This window comes from Lacerta agilis, chromosome 3, assembly GCF_009819535.1.
Source record: "Lacerta agilis isolate rLacAgi1 chromosome 3, rLacAgi1.pri, whole genome shotgun sequence".
Lineage (NCBI taxonomy): Eukaryota > Metazoa > Chordata > Lepidosauria > Squamata > Lacertidae > Lacerta > Lacerta agilis.
Window position 1 is genome coordinate 73,115,879 of NC_046314.1, and position 15,301 is coordinate 73,131,179.

Sequence of the window (15,301 nt, forward strand, 5' to 3'; positions counted from 1 at the left end):
CACATGCTGACCCAAGATATGGAAGAGTACAGAGATATTTCTTCTTGTGACACATTCATGTAGTTGGCCAATCTATTGAGGAATCATGTGACTAAGCCATGTGAGGCCTCACATAATTTACAGCAGAGGCGTCTAACCTGGGGGGCCCCAGAGGTTGAAGGGCTATCGCTTCCCCTAATTTTGATCATTGGCCTTGCAGGCTGGGCTGATGGGAGTTGGAGCCCCACAAAGTCTGGAAGGCCAAACGTTACGGCGAGCCACTGTTGACGTTTACTCAGAAGTGCCTGTAATGGAATTGACCTTGCCCACAGGCAGGTTTGGGGCTACCGTTCCAGCCAACCCATTGAAGAATCACGAGGACAGGGCTGAATAAAAGAAAGAGGGGAGGAATTTACCAGTTCAAGCTGACTTGGGCTCAGGCAAAATTCCAGCCCAGACACTGGGTTTAAGCCGGTGATAGGTACCCACCATATACTGTTGGACTCCAACTCCCATCAGCCCCACCAAGCATGGCCAAGGTGGCAGCTGTAGTCCAGCAGCATGTGGAGGGTCACAGCTTCTCTATCTCTGGCTTAAGCCTTCAGTCAGGTGAGTACAGAGAGGCTGCTATGTATCTAGGCTCTCATTTTGAGGCCCCTTGCTACACAACTGCCAAGGAAGGAGGTGAGGCTTTTAGGGAAGAAAACCCCACCACGTCTTTTCAGGAATAAACATAGCATACACAATAACCTTTAATTAAAATGTTTAAGTGGGATTTCCACTCTCCCTGACAAAATCTAAAATTACAGCAGGGAAAACGCAGCATTTCTTTATATAGCCTTCACACAGTTCTTGAATCAGAGGAGGTGGCGCAACCTCTCAATGCCCAATCACTCTTGTCAGAAAAGACTTGCATTTTTCAGAACTTTCCCCCTTCTCTATAAATTTAAAGCTAGCAATTTAAAGGCAAGTCTTAATTAGCATATTAAGGACGGTTTATTATTTATGAGATGGAAATCAAGATCCCAGATGACTGAACTCATTAAAGGCTCTTTGGAACGGCTCCCATCTACTTCCTCACCAACACGCACCCACACAGCGAGTAATTCGCACTTTAATTAATGCGGCGTCTTCCCAAACAATACATGCTCCTGACAGAAATCTTTCCTAATGTAGCTAAAAGAAGAAAGTCACAATATTGAACTGAAAATGTGGCACCGCTGCAAGTGCAAGAAGCGTGAAATAAGGCAACAGCAGCACCTGCAATTCAGTTTACCCTGGGCCCTAATTGCAGTCTGAACTGTTGGACCTGCGACAATATGTGTACTCCACAGCAGTCGGTGGTGGAACAGTTCCTACCTGACCTCCCCTCACTGGTGTTGCTGCAGTTACCCTGAGGGAAAGGGGGATGGCTGCGATGGCAACAAGTTTGGTGTGGTGCAAACACACTGGCAGGAGCAGTAATTGGATCTGATGGTGCATTTGCACCATGCTGACCGTGCCCCTCGACCTTTCCATCCTGGTATGCTGCAGTGATATGGGCAACTGGAGGTCAAAGGAACACCACCACCCCACCCCACTGTAGTACTGTTAAGTCTAATGCAATTGCCACACTGAGAGACTCTCCTTATTATTCCTTGGATAACTGCTGCAAAGGAAGGCAGGGGTCTTGTATCTTTAACAGAGGGGTTTCTACAGGCGCACTTTGTTCCAGCCCTATATGGAAAGTAGCACCTGCCAAATTTCCATCTTCGGTGTGCCCTTTAAAGGTACAGAAGTCCCAGTCTGTTTTGCATCTGGTTCCATCCTTACAAACAAGACTGAGCATTCAGTGCCAGACTAACCCAATGCTTCTTGGTTTTATTCTGATCTAACCACTGACTTTTGAAACATAAACAGCAATAAAATTAAATAGCTCAGCCATTAACATCCACCGGAATCCTCTTGAAGTCTCAGAATGAACAAGAGAGCCCAGAGCAGCCTGAGTTTTCCATCTGTTTTTGAAGAAAAGATAAAATCTTTCAGCACAGAAACCGCACAGAGTAGTTGAACTATAAACTTCTGACAAAATGCGGTTTGGCTTCAGTACGATCTCATGAGCTGATGCTAGGATGCACACAGTAAAAACATATTTGTACCCAAACAAATATTTGAAACCCTTTTTTGTTGTTCGTAAAAGCTCGTCTAATTGTTTCATCTCCTTCTGAAACCTCCCTGAGGCGCAAAAAGGGCTTTCAGAGTGGAAGGCACTGTGCAGTTTTTAACTGCAATTCAGCCCTGGGTGGTTTACAGCTTGACCTATAAGAATACTGTAAAATGTAGCTTTTCAGGTGGCACTGAGCAAATTGAATAAATCTTTGCCTGCAGTGAAAGGGCCCAATCTGGAGAGGTTCTGGGTATTTCAAGGACTGCTTGGCTTCAGCAGGAGATGCAGGTGCTGAATGCCACCTCAAGGCGCAGCCTCAATACTTTCCTGACATCACACATAACTGTGCAGGCTTGTTAAAGCTGCCCTTTATGGCTGACTAAGTAAATGGGATACCAGCATCATTTGTTGGGAAGACCTTGTTCCTGCATATGGCAAAAGAAAACAGATTGACTCAAAAAAACAAAACAAAAAAGCAACACTATGCAATCAAATTCCTGGATCCTAGATGTACATGTATCAACATTTAAAGATGTACATTAATTAACACTGAATTACACCAGAAATACTCATGGGGTTTCCAGTAATACCACATGAGGGAGTGACGTTCTACAGTAAACATTATAAGAGAATGATTCTACAGTGGGGTGGGGGGGAGAGCATGGAATTTTATCATAACCCAAACTGTGCTACGGAGTTACTGGAACAATGCCTCCCTTATTAGAACAGCAAATCCTGATCTGTATCCTTCTTTAAAGCTAACCTTCCAAAGATGACAGCAAAAAGGGGGGCAGGGTCAGACTTAATTGCTACAAACCTCAAGCAAACTATTATTTGAGACTCCCTAAAAATGGCAGTGTTTATTTTTGGCTGAATCCGAGGAAAAAAGATTAAAACAGACAAATCAGTGAGGTCCACAGCATATCTAGCAAAGCTGAATGCTTGTAAAAATATTCTTCTCCTCAGTTCTTGGCAATCAATTTGGAAGGGAGCCACACACTATTGCAAAGTGCTAGCAGCCAAGATGGGTGGAAAACATGGCAGAACGTGAGTGGAGGGGTTGATGTTCTGGTACACCCTAGAACTAATCAATGTAGAAGGAGCCCCAGAAATTTTCCTCACTCCTCCAGAAAGATCTGTCACACTTTCTGAGAACCTCTGAACCATGGTTTCCTAATGTAAGAAATAAACAGAAGCATCAGATATAGAACTTCCCTCACATTATCTTCAAGGTTATTTTCATTACTCATAGGGTAGCTGGGGAGTTTCTGCTCAACCCCATGTGGGATCACAAAAAGTGCCATCTTATATCCCTCAGGCTGCTAACAACTATATGAAACCACAAGGTAAGGTTTGGAGTGTGCTAATAACACTCTGCTTCTCTGTCATCTGGGGTGGAATCTTCACACATATAAAAATCGCTGTGAAAATGCTTAAAAAAACATGTTTTGAAAAATACATTGAATTTGGCATAGCTCACTGTCGGCATCTCGTGTCACTGTTGTATATTGCACTTTACAACAGATTTAAAACATTTGCAGCTGTATAGCTGAGGGTCATTTTCCCTTTCACTTTCAGAGCCTAGATGAGAACACGTTGGAAAGACAGGTTTAGGCAAGTATAGAGACTGAATTTGGGGGGTACACATGAAAATACAGATTTGCTAAGCAGAGCAGCTTTTGACTCATTTTCCTTCAGTTGCAGAGAGATATTATATTTGAAAAGTAACTCAGATTTGAAAACAGACTTCAAAAATGAGTAATTCAAGAGATCAGAATAAAAAAACCCAAGAAACATTAGCTAGCCTTTAACTGAACAGAGGAAACTAGATTCTTTCAAATGTGAGTTTTTTTAAAAAAGTAGTTCTTCCAAAAGCCTGTTCCCCAAATGATGCCAAATCAGTGTTCTGACAGCAAAAGGACAAGCTTAGCAGACTGACATGTTGGAATGAAAATCTGAGTTGAAGGGCTGTCTCTTTGAAAGGTCAGGTCTTATTTTATACAATCTTCTCCCTCTCAACAAACTACAGGGTAGACAAGCTTCTCTACTTTGGTTTCTTCTCCATTGTCTCTCCCATCACCTGAACATTCTTTCCCGGGCTTACAGTGGGTGGTCAGTTTTTATTAGGTCTTTGGTTCTTCTTGGGAGGGGAGAGTGAGGAAAGTATATTCCAACAAGAGAGTATTTTAGAATTGTGTTGATAGGTTAAAGTCACATACTTGCCTTTACATCACAAGAGCAGTAACCTAGAAATGGCTTTACTGATCGAGCCGTGAAAATAATTTGATTCAAGAAAGTCCCCTCATTAGTAAAAATGAGGTGATGATTATTCCATTACGTGTGAAAAATGTAAAGGATTATATCTACAAAGAATCTTTTACTTTTTCACACTTAATGCCAGCACCCAGTTTCTCTATTCCTTGTTTTCTTATGGTGACTGGCTGTTCTGACTCTGCAAATGATAATGCAGTTGTGCCATGCAATCTCCAGATCCTTTAAATCAGAGTGGGGCAAATGTGACCACCTTGGCCCTTGGAATTTTCCTCAGGTCACAACCCCTCCTCAGTCAAATCTACTCCATCCAGACCATCTGCTCTAACCAGCCCAACTTCATACAGTAGTCTCCTTGTGTGTTTTTGCCTGGCTGCGATGTATCCTTGAGAAAGTACCATGGGTGCCACTTGCAAAATGGCTGCCCTGAAGAACATTGCATGCTGCCATGGAGGCTTGACATGACACAAAATGACTGCTGTAGGGTGTGTGGCACAATACAAAATGGCTGACCCATTTAAAATCTGAGACAGGACTGCAAAATGGTGTGGCCATATCCTCCATATATAAAAAAGGGGATGCGGGTGGCGATGTGGTCTAAACCACGAGCCTCTTGGGCTTGCCGACTGGAAGGTTGGCGGTTCGAATCTGCACAACGGTGGTGAGCTCCCATTGCTCTGTACCAGCTTCTGCCAACCTAGCAGTTCAAAAGCACACCAGTGCTAGTAGATAAATAGGGACCACTGCGGCAGGAAGGTAAACAGCGTTTCCATACATTATGGTGTCCCGTTGCACCAGAAGCGGTTTAGTCATGCTGGCCACATGACCTGGAAAGTTGTCCCTCAGCCTGAAGTGAAATGAGCGCTGCACCCCAGTCGCCTCCGACTGGACTTAACCATCCAGGAGTCCTTTACCTTATAAAAAAGAAGGCACCTACATCACTCAGCACTCTGCTTGCTCACAGAGAGGCTCTTGGCACCTCTCCTCTGCTCACAATGGGAGGTTAGGTGCCACACCCTGGCATCCAGTCAAATGTGGGCATGTTTAAAGGGAGGGTATTCAATGTAAGATTGATGAGCCAGGGCAAACAGGAACTGAGCAGGAAGAGTCTCTCATGCATTATGGAGTTTTAGGGATATTTATGGAGACCTATCCACCATAGGAGGTACTTCTGGACAAATGGACGCCCCCAGGCACTGCATTAAGTCAAACTATGGCTTATTGTGAACACACAAGCCCTGGGAAACTGCAACTGCTTTGTTTCTCCCCATGCAGAGCTAAGTCACGGCTTGGCTCAGGATGTTGCCCAAAACTGGGCTTGTGGTTTAGCTTTTCCAGACTAACTAAAGTTTGTTCTATGATTTATAGCTTATGGTTTGTGCAGGACAGCTAAGCCATGAGTGCGGGCTGAAATGAGACACTAAGCCAAACCATGTCTTACTTCACTGCAGTGCGATAGCAGAATAATCGGGGAGGAACAAAGAGATCATCATTTTATCTCTAGGAGTCCATACGCTTGTGCTAAGCCATGACTTACCATGATGAGTGAGCCAGGCCTCTGCTTATTCTGACTATCCAGTGGAGCAGCTATTTTAATTTGCCACTGTTGGCTTGGATTTGGAAGGATGTAAACTGCAGTTTTAGCTATGAAGACACCCATCCTTTAAGAAGGGATGGCCACCTTCTAATTCCTAGTGATGGGCATTAACATTTAAGTCAGCTTAGTCCCTGTAGAATCAGCAATACAAAAATATATTTTTGTTATTGTAACTGGGCTGTATGTCAGGCAAATGTAAGAATTTATTCAGGCCAAACTCAGCCTCAAGCTGCTTTCAGTGCCAGAACTCAAAGAGTAAATATCACTTCACTACGCAGCTTTTTCTGGAAAAGCTTAAGAGTACCTGTTTTTATAGCCAGCCCCTATATCAGGAAAGGCAAATGTCTGGGCCCTCATTTGCTGTTGGACTATAATTTCCATTATGCTTGACCATTGACCATGCTAGCTAGGGAGTTGATGGGAACTGGAGTCCAACCATAGCAGGAGAACCACAGATTCCTCCAACCCTCCCACCCCCCATCTCTTTCCTATGTGTTGGGATTAGGGGTCAAATCTCTCAGATCAGAAGGTATAATTTTAGGGCACTTACTTTGGGTAAAGGCAGGTTTAGCTGTGAACACCAATTCTTTTAATCGATCAAATTCAACCCCCCGCCCACCGATGCATTGGCTAAATGCTGACTATAAACCATTTTTAAGTGCCACAAAATGAAACAAAAAATTCATTTTTTCTTAAAGTGGTGTGTTGCAATTATTGGCAGGGAAGGCAGGAGGCAGAAAGTCAAGAAACAGAGAAATGGGAGGAGTTGGGTTTTCACTTCCATTTATCACAACCTGCTAAAAATAAACCACAGCTCTGATAGCTTTTCGTTTGTTGTTCTTGTTTCACCAGTTTTCTTTCAGCTGAACAAAACAACTTTTTAAATGTAAATATCTCTTCACTCATCATTTCTTCCTTTCAGTGTTGCTGGGACTATTTGGAGACCATGAAGGTGATGATGAAGTGAGGGAGCCAAACGGCCAGAAAAAACAAACAAACCCTTGTCTCAATTCTCACCTCTCAGCAGTATAGCCCAAGTTGCCTCAAACTTACAAGGAGAACAAATGGGGAAGCCATTTTAAAAACTGTTTATTTAACAATTATTCTGATTTGTTTGTGAAGAGGTTATACATCACATTAAGCAATTGCTATTGCATACTTTCCAGTGCATTTTCCCATCACTTTCCTTATTGCCAACAAGTCCATTGTGGTGGTGGTAGGGTTTGGGAATGGGAGTGTCAAATCCACTTTACTGTAATTGCTCACTGTGAATTTGCCTGTACGTGACTGAATCCAACCTGCAAAAGAGCAAAGCTCTGGAAGAATCCCAAGACATCCTACTCAAATGAAGGCAATCTGCCCGGAGAAGCAGCCTTCATTATCAGGGACCACAAATGTAAATTAGTTCCATGTGTGAATATGCATCCAAATGCAAAAGTCATGTCTTCAACCTAAGCATTACTTTTAACACATTTAGATGTGCGTTCTACTCCATATCCAAAAGGGAAAGCACATTTAAATGTGCATCAGAATGTTTGTTCCAATGAAAGCAACAGGCTTCCTCATTCAAATAGGCATCCTATTGACATTACATTACAGTCCCCAATAAGTACACAGAAGTTTGCTTCCACCTGCAGATTGCCTTCTCTGGATCTGGGCAACAGCATAACATTTTGGAAAGTCACAAAGTGCCACATGTAACGTATGCCCTGGTAATGAATTCACTTTGGCATAGCTGGGGTTTAGCAGTATACTGAAGTTTCTCATAGGTCTCAAGTGCTCATTTAGCACATGCAGCCTCCACAGAAACACCAGGCCTAGGAGGCCAATCATCTGGCAGACCACACAGCAGACCAGAGAGAAACTTTGGGAGAACTGTGGGAGCAGTCAAATTCTGCAGAGAGCAAGGACATGAATCATACTTTTTTGGAGTGGGGTGCTGGCTTTCACACTTTGTGCTGAGACTGCAGTCTGAAGCAAACATGCCAAGAAATATTTCCTGTTAAACTCAGTACGACTGACTTCTGAGATCATGGAATTATGGAGCTGGAAGTGACATCAAAGGTAGTCTAGTTGAACTCTATGCCATAAGAAATGCACAACAATATCCCTGATGGGTTAGCATCCTGCCTCTGCATGTTTAGGTTTAGGCCGTAAAGCATACAGTTGGTCTTCATATTGGCGAAAGGACTTAATCTTGAGTGGTGCCCAGAATCTTGTGCAAGCAGCGAGTCTTGTCGAGCCATTTCAGAGCAGTGACCGGACTGCTTTTAAACTAAAAATACAGGTAAAAAGCCAGTTGTCCAGAAAATTCAACACAGTCACATTTGCCTTCAAGAGACTTCCCCAACAATAGGGGATTGGTAAAAAGTAAGCTGGCCACCTCATGAGAAGAGAAGACTACCTAGAAAAGACCCTGATGTTGGGAAAGATGGAGGGCACAAGGAGAAGGGGACGACAGAGGATGAGATGGTTGGACAGTGTTCTCGAAGCTACTAACATGAGTTTGGCCAAACTGCGAGAGGCAGTGAAGGATAGGCGTGCCTGGCGTGCTCTGGTCCATGGGTTCACGAAGAGTCGGACACGACTGAACGACTGAACAACAACAACAACAAACTGAAAGGCAAAGTCAGAAGGGTAGAATCACTCCAAAATGTTTGGGAGTTGTATAAAGGCACAATATCAAGCTCAACTGGACTGTATATTGCAGATCGTTAAAGGTACTACAAGGGCCAAGTATATGCTGGTGTGGCTAATCAGCAATCAAAGCAGCTTTTAGAGGCAACAATGCTTCCTTCAAAATATGGTAGTTTTGCCCATTTGAGAAAGATGGACACAAACTTTCTTTTTGGGGGAGACGGGGCACAGGTAGACAGTAAGGTATGCAAAAAAAGAATTTGAGCACATTGATGAAAACATTAAGACCAACAAGAAGTTTATTAAATATAGTAGCAGAAGGCCCTGGCTAGGGAAGCAGCTGGACCCTTGGAAGACAAGGGAGTCAAATGTGTGTAAAGGAGGGGAAGGGGATTGCAGAGCAGCTGAATGAATTCTTTGCACTCAGATCCTGCTTGCATGCTTCCCACAGGAAGCCACTGTGAGTTGAGTACAAGTTGTCAGAATAGATGGGCCATTGGCCTCCATCTGATCATTTCTGATGTGGAAAAAAGACAGTGAGGTTGGATCCAGGCTTAGTCTGCAATCCAACCCCTCTTCACACTCGGATATGTGTGAATTGGGTGCTGAGGCTTCCTCTGCCAACCCTGCTGGCCCCTGTCTGCAGTGACACCAGTGTAATTCCACAAGCACAGGACTCCGCATTTTGCACGACAAACACATGTGGTTGCCAAAGCAGGACATTGCGGGGGGGGGGGGGAGATAAGCCAGTCTAGAACAGCTGGATCCCAAGATGTCCCTACCGCTGTCACTTGACAGTGCCCCAATCACTGCAAGAGCTCCAAGCTATTCCTCACCTTCCACCTGAAAATGAGCAACAGGGCTGTGGAGACATTGGTGGTTCCACCGCTTTGTCAGCCCTTTTGCTGCCCAGCTGGAGTGCACATGTTTTGTTAGTCATGCCTAGAATGGACTTGTTGAAATCAATGACATTACTCTTAGGCATGATTTAACTCTGGCTCCAACGCAGTGTTTGAATCAGCAATATAAGGATAATAAACATGAATACATTCTGCATAATTCAGGAAGCATTGCAACTACATAAACTACTTTACTTCTCAGCATGTGATTATTTGGAAAATCAAAAGGCAAACACATGCATGTGTAAACCAGATACAGGAGGAAGGGAATCTCATGCAAACATGCTTTTCGAACTGATGCCTGAATGTGGCTATCATATTGAATAGAGCAGGCTATGGAGGGATGGTGCCTGAGTTTGAGAGTGTTCTGATGTTTGTTTGTTTGTTTAATATATATATTTATTTGGCTATGCAATATTACAAGTATTTAAGAATCTATTTTAAAAAATATGACGAAGCAAAAGACAAATTGATATTTCAATAGTTTATAGGTGCTTTCAATCTTAATATTGTTTTCAGAAACTGAACAAACGTTACTATAAATGTAATAGAGTTATATTTTGCACAAAAGGGAGAAACCAAATCCTAACAAATACATTCTAGCTTAAAATAAATCTCCATTAGCAAGTGTTCCTGTCCTGCATTGTGCATTTAATCCTCTAAACTGTATTAAAAGCCACAAGCTTTACCATGCATCATAATACAGACCACAGGCTACTCAGCATGTGAACTTTGGGCAGCATTTTCCCATGATTTAAGTATTTTAAACGTAAACATTAATATGTGCAATACTGTGTCATCTTTGGGGGAAAAGTAATTCATTCCATAAAACAGAAAAGGAGTATCTGCTTACTTCTAGCCTCTTCCCACAATGAAAGGGCACTGCTCCATTCTAATCAGGGCTCTGCTCCCTCCCTGTCCTGGAGGGAAGGGAGGCCATATCTGGACTGTACAGCACATGCTCTGTATTCTCTCCAGGCTGCTTGAGTGCACAACTCTCGTTTTAGGCAGCAAAGATTCCAGCTCACTGAGATGTGTTACATTAATCCTAACAAACAAGAAGAAGCCAAGTCAAATCTGGTACATTGGCTTGAACTGTTGACAACAGCAATCTTCCTGTCTGCAAACTAAGTGCCATACGTGAATTATTCACTCCAAATAATTCAAACCCCAAGTGTTTAAAAGTCTTGGATGAAGCCCAAAACACAATCAGATTAAGGATAAACCAGTGAGTTTGAAGGGGGGAAATGGTTTTGGAATAGTTTTAATTTCCATTCTGATTGTTTAATATTTGGAACAGTTCATTAACTTTTCAAGCATTCTCTATGCAACAATGAGTAATAAAAACACACTAGTTCGCATGAAAGTTCATGTTCTCAGAAAACCAGTCTGTTATAATGACTGAGTTATTTTGCAGGTGAGGGGAAAGTTGAGTTTTGACATTTTATGTTCAATAGATGCTCCTTTTTCTTTACAACCCCCCCCCCCAAAAGGATATTCATCTTCCTCTTCTGATGAGGATGGCTTAAAATCACAAAAGCTTGGGCCCAATTTTATCTTGATTTTGAACATTGCCTGCATACTTTCAATGCTTGTATCAATGAAAGCAGAGCTAACTGCTAAACCAATCACTCAAAACAAAAATTAAAGTCAAACACAAATCCTATAATTTCATGTTGCAGTGGAGATTTCTCCTGTACAGCAAAATAGAACATTTCCCAAAGCCTGCAGCTAAAGAAATACATGCATCTATATGTAAACAACTCTTCCCCTTTTAAATCCTGCTCACCCCGCTCTTCCAACACCTGCAACATTTAACATTAAAAAACAGCACAAAAGGGGGAAGCATGTGTAGGAAATGCAAAACAAAAAACAAAAAAACCACCAAAAATCCTGAGGGGCATTCAAGCATAATTACAAATTCCTCCCGTTTATTTCCGCTAGATATTAATCAGCATGTGCTCACACTGAAGACAACGACCCAAAAGCAATTTAAGGTGCTTATCTTTGTCTGGATTGTGCCCCTCAAGTCAGGAGAACAAGAAAGGGAGGGGGAGCGGGACACACCAGGTTTTTCTTCACTGGTATCTGAGAATGCTAAAAACTATTTTTGCTCTAGTCTAAGCGAACGGCTGCTTAAACAATAAGACAAAATGAGGCGTGCAAGACAATGAAACCCGTTCTGCTGCCGCGGGTACTGCGCCGTTGCTGGTACAAGCCTCCGCCTGCGGCAACGGCCTGCTGTCTAGAAACTCCCACATCTTTTAAACACATCTTTCGGCGGGGGTGTGACTAGATGGCCCCTGGGAGTCCCTTCTGACTCCACGGTCCTAACCCCGATAAAGGCCCAGAGAGCTTGATCGCAGGAGAGGCGAGCTGGGATTCCCAGAGGGCTTTGCGGCCGCGGCGTACAGACGCAGCGACGGCCGCCGGTCGCTAGACAACGGCTTCCATAGAGATAATTATACGCGGAGGCTGGCGCGCGCGCGTCGCCGCGCGGTTTCCCCCCTCCGGTCTCGCGAGAGCGAACGTTCGCCGCCGCCGCCGCCGCTCGCCCGCCCGCCGTGCTGTCGACTGCGAGCCGGGATGGAGGACAGCGACGGCTGCGAGGAGAGCCTGTTCTCGCTGGAGCTTCTGGTGGAGTCGGCGCGCGTGGAGCCGCGGCTGCTGCCGACGCCCATGCCGGCCAGCAGGCCCTTCCGCCCTGCGGTGGCGCTGCGGCTGCTGGACTTCCCGACCCTCCTGGTACGCGCCCCGCACTCGGTGCCGGGCCCGCTGGTGCCCTTCGGCCGGGGCAAGTCGTGCCTCTTCCGGCTGCGGCCGGCCGCCCTCAAGGGTCTCCTGAGGCGCTCCCCGCTCTACGCGCTGCTGCTGGCGCTGCCGCCGGGACAAGGCCCCGCCCGCCTGCTGGGCACCTCCAGCGTCTCCCTGGCGGCCGCCGCCGAGGAGCTGCTGCTGGGGAGCGGCCCCGGGGGGCGAAGGGGGAAGTTTCCGCTGAGGGACCTGATGGGAGAGCCGGTGGGAGAACTGGGCCTCAGCTACCGCCTGAGCAACTTGGGGCCCTGCCTGCTGGGGCACTTGGGGCAGGGGGCAGCCCCTGGGGAGCCCCACATCGAGGAGCGACACAGACCACCACCTCGCCCGTCGAGTGTCCACAGTGACAGAGGAGTCAACCTGGAGCTTATCCCAGAGGGAGAAGAAGACCAGCAGGACCCTGCCCCGGAAGGTGGCAGCACGGAGTCCTTAAGCAGCACCCTTACGGAACAACAGCCCCCCAGCCTTGTTGTGCAGAAAGCAGCCCAAGAGTTGGAGATTTTGAGCAACATCTTCTGCCCCCCGCCAATGTACTATAACCGCCCGGCTGAAAATCCTTGCTCCACGCCAAAAGCTGCGGCGTCAGGGATGGTGTCGGTGGCTGCACCTCGCGAACCTTTTCCAGAAGAAGAAATCGCCTTTCCCTCTGCAGAGCCTATTAAGGAGGAGCCTTCAGGTAGTGTCCCGGAGCCTGCCTTGGCATCTCCAGCGCTTAGCCATGATCAGCTCAGACAAACCTTGAGCCAGCTGCCTTTGCTGAATGCTTTGTTGGTGGAACTGTCCCTGCTGAGCAACCAGTCGCTGCAGCCAGGGCCGTCTACTGTGCACCCTCAGTTAGCGTGGCTATACCAAAATGTAGCAGATGGTACAAAAGCCCCGCCCTCAAGTGTCAAGAGTTTATGTCCCTTCCGGGAATATAAAAAACCCTCTCCTAATCATAAAGAGAGAGGAAGGTCTCCTAGCCCAAAGATAAAAAGAAATCGCCCAGATCATTTAAAATGCATGTATCCCTCCATGCATGTTACAGGCCCTAGTAAAGGATTCACAAAAATGGAAAGAAGTGGCAATCTTGAGAAAAACAATACCAAGGAAAACTCTTCCCCTAGACGAAAGCTTACATATGGGCTGACAAATACTCTAAAACTTCGTTTGCTGCGCTCCAATCCAGTCATGTTAAAAGTGCATGAAAAAAGGGAACATCGTAGAAAAAAGCAAGGAGACCTCACCATTGAAAGGAAAGGCAAAAGCTCTTCAAATAAAGGGAAACTATTGCGGAGCTCTCCTGAGCGCCATTCAAAGTCTTCTTGGCAATTTGATGAAAAAAGCATGTCTGAAGAAAATGCTCAAATAAATGAAAATGTTGAGACTCTAATACAAAGCAGTACTGACCAAGATTACTCTGCCACCATAAAGGGACTAACCTGTGATCTCAAAAAAAAAGTTGCAGCCCGCCGTGTAAAGAGTAGTGAAAATGCAAAACAGAAGAGCTTTCCTGAAAGTTTTGGCTCTTCTCATAAAGAAAAGAGTTTGAAAGTCCATCTGCCGAGAGTCTGTTTGCAGGATACTAATGCCCTTGAAAGTAAAATTGATACAGAAGAAGAAAAATGTGTACTGAAAACTAATTGGGATGCTTCAAGCCTTCGTAATGATAGCCAAAGCAACAACTTTGAAAGCAGCCATGGACTTAAGAATTCAAGTGATGTGGTTCTTGGCTCTGAAAATGCAGCCTATTCAGAAGATTTCACCAATGTTGACAGTTCAGGCACAGCCTTAGAAACTCAAGAGAGCATCTCTGAACCTTTGCTAATAAACCCAAATCAAAGCCAGTCTGTTATGGACTCGGATTCTAAAATGTCTGAAAGAAGTATGACTACTGAAAGCATTTCACCCCCTGTTCCAGTTCCCTCAGATACATCTCCTATCCAATCTCTTAAAAAGACCTATTATTCAAAATATAATGAAAAAACCACAGGTGTTGCTCTTAATGAATTTGATCATGATTCTCCTTCTGCAAGAGTTTCAAAGGAGGAACCTGCAGCTCAGCGGGCCAACAAGGAAGGGAGCAAAGATATGCAGACCTTGGGGGAGGAACAAGTTCCCTCTGAGATAAATAATAGTGTAGAAAAAGGCGAATCTTCTGTGGAAAAAAGCCAGTCAATAAGGACATCTCAAGTTAGCTCTTACTTGCCCTCCAGTGTGTCTGATGTTGATCTTAGTGGGTTAGAAGAAAGCAATCCATCTGAAAAAGAAAAAGATGATAATTTTGAGATGGTGGATATTACTAATCAATATAGACACATCAGTGAATTAGTAGTAAACAAGCTTCCAGGATACACAATGTAATTACCAATAATAATGACCAGATCAAAGTGAAAATGTCTTTATTTTTATATGCTAAGTTTGCAAGTATTATGACTGTCTTTCACAAATACAGTTTTTATTTTATAAACGATGCATATATAAAATGTACCATGGGTATTTTAGGTGAGCCATCCATGCATGATCAACTCTGCAACTGTTTGGATTTTAGGCTAGTGCTCCCGCACGCACGTACACAATGGTGAGCGCTTTTGAAACTCAAGCAAGTTTCAAAAATTTTGGGAGAAGACTGCCATTCAAATATACATTTTTGTGTTTTCCAGTGAGTGAGTGTATGCAGAATTCCTATCTGACTGATGGCCGATGTTTCCCATTTTTAGCAATTTCCTTTCATTGCAAGTAGATACAGGGATCCTTGATTTGTATCAAGACTGTGGCATGGGCTAAAGGATTGACACTCGCCACCCCACTTCATTTTAGAAAAAATGCAAGGCTATGTAATCTTATGTCATGGCCAGTTTGGACCTAAGTTTATGAAGTGGACTAGCATTGCTGCCATGTGCCACATTTGGCCTCTGCCATGCTAGTGCAAATATTATTTTTAAAGAGAATTTGGACTTTTATGCCAAAAGGCAGATC

At 44.5% G+C, this 15,301-nt stretch overlaps 1 protein-coding gene across 1 annotated transcript; it reads left to right on the forward strand.

Annotated features, from left to right (window-relative positions):
• The first annotated feature begins 12,100 nt into the window (after positions 1-12,100).
• On the forward strand, positions 12,101-14,719 carry MAP10 (microtubule associated protein 10). Its single transcript, XM_033144286.1, has one exon. The coding sequence runs from the start codon at positions 12,116-12,118 to the stop codon at positions 14,684-14,686; it is 2,571 nt and encodes an 856-aa protein (XP_033000177.1). The 5' UTR covers positions 12,101-12,115; the 3' UTR covers positions 14,687-14,719.
• The last annotated feature ends 582 nt before the right edge of the window (positions 14,720-15,301 follow it).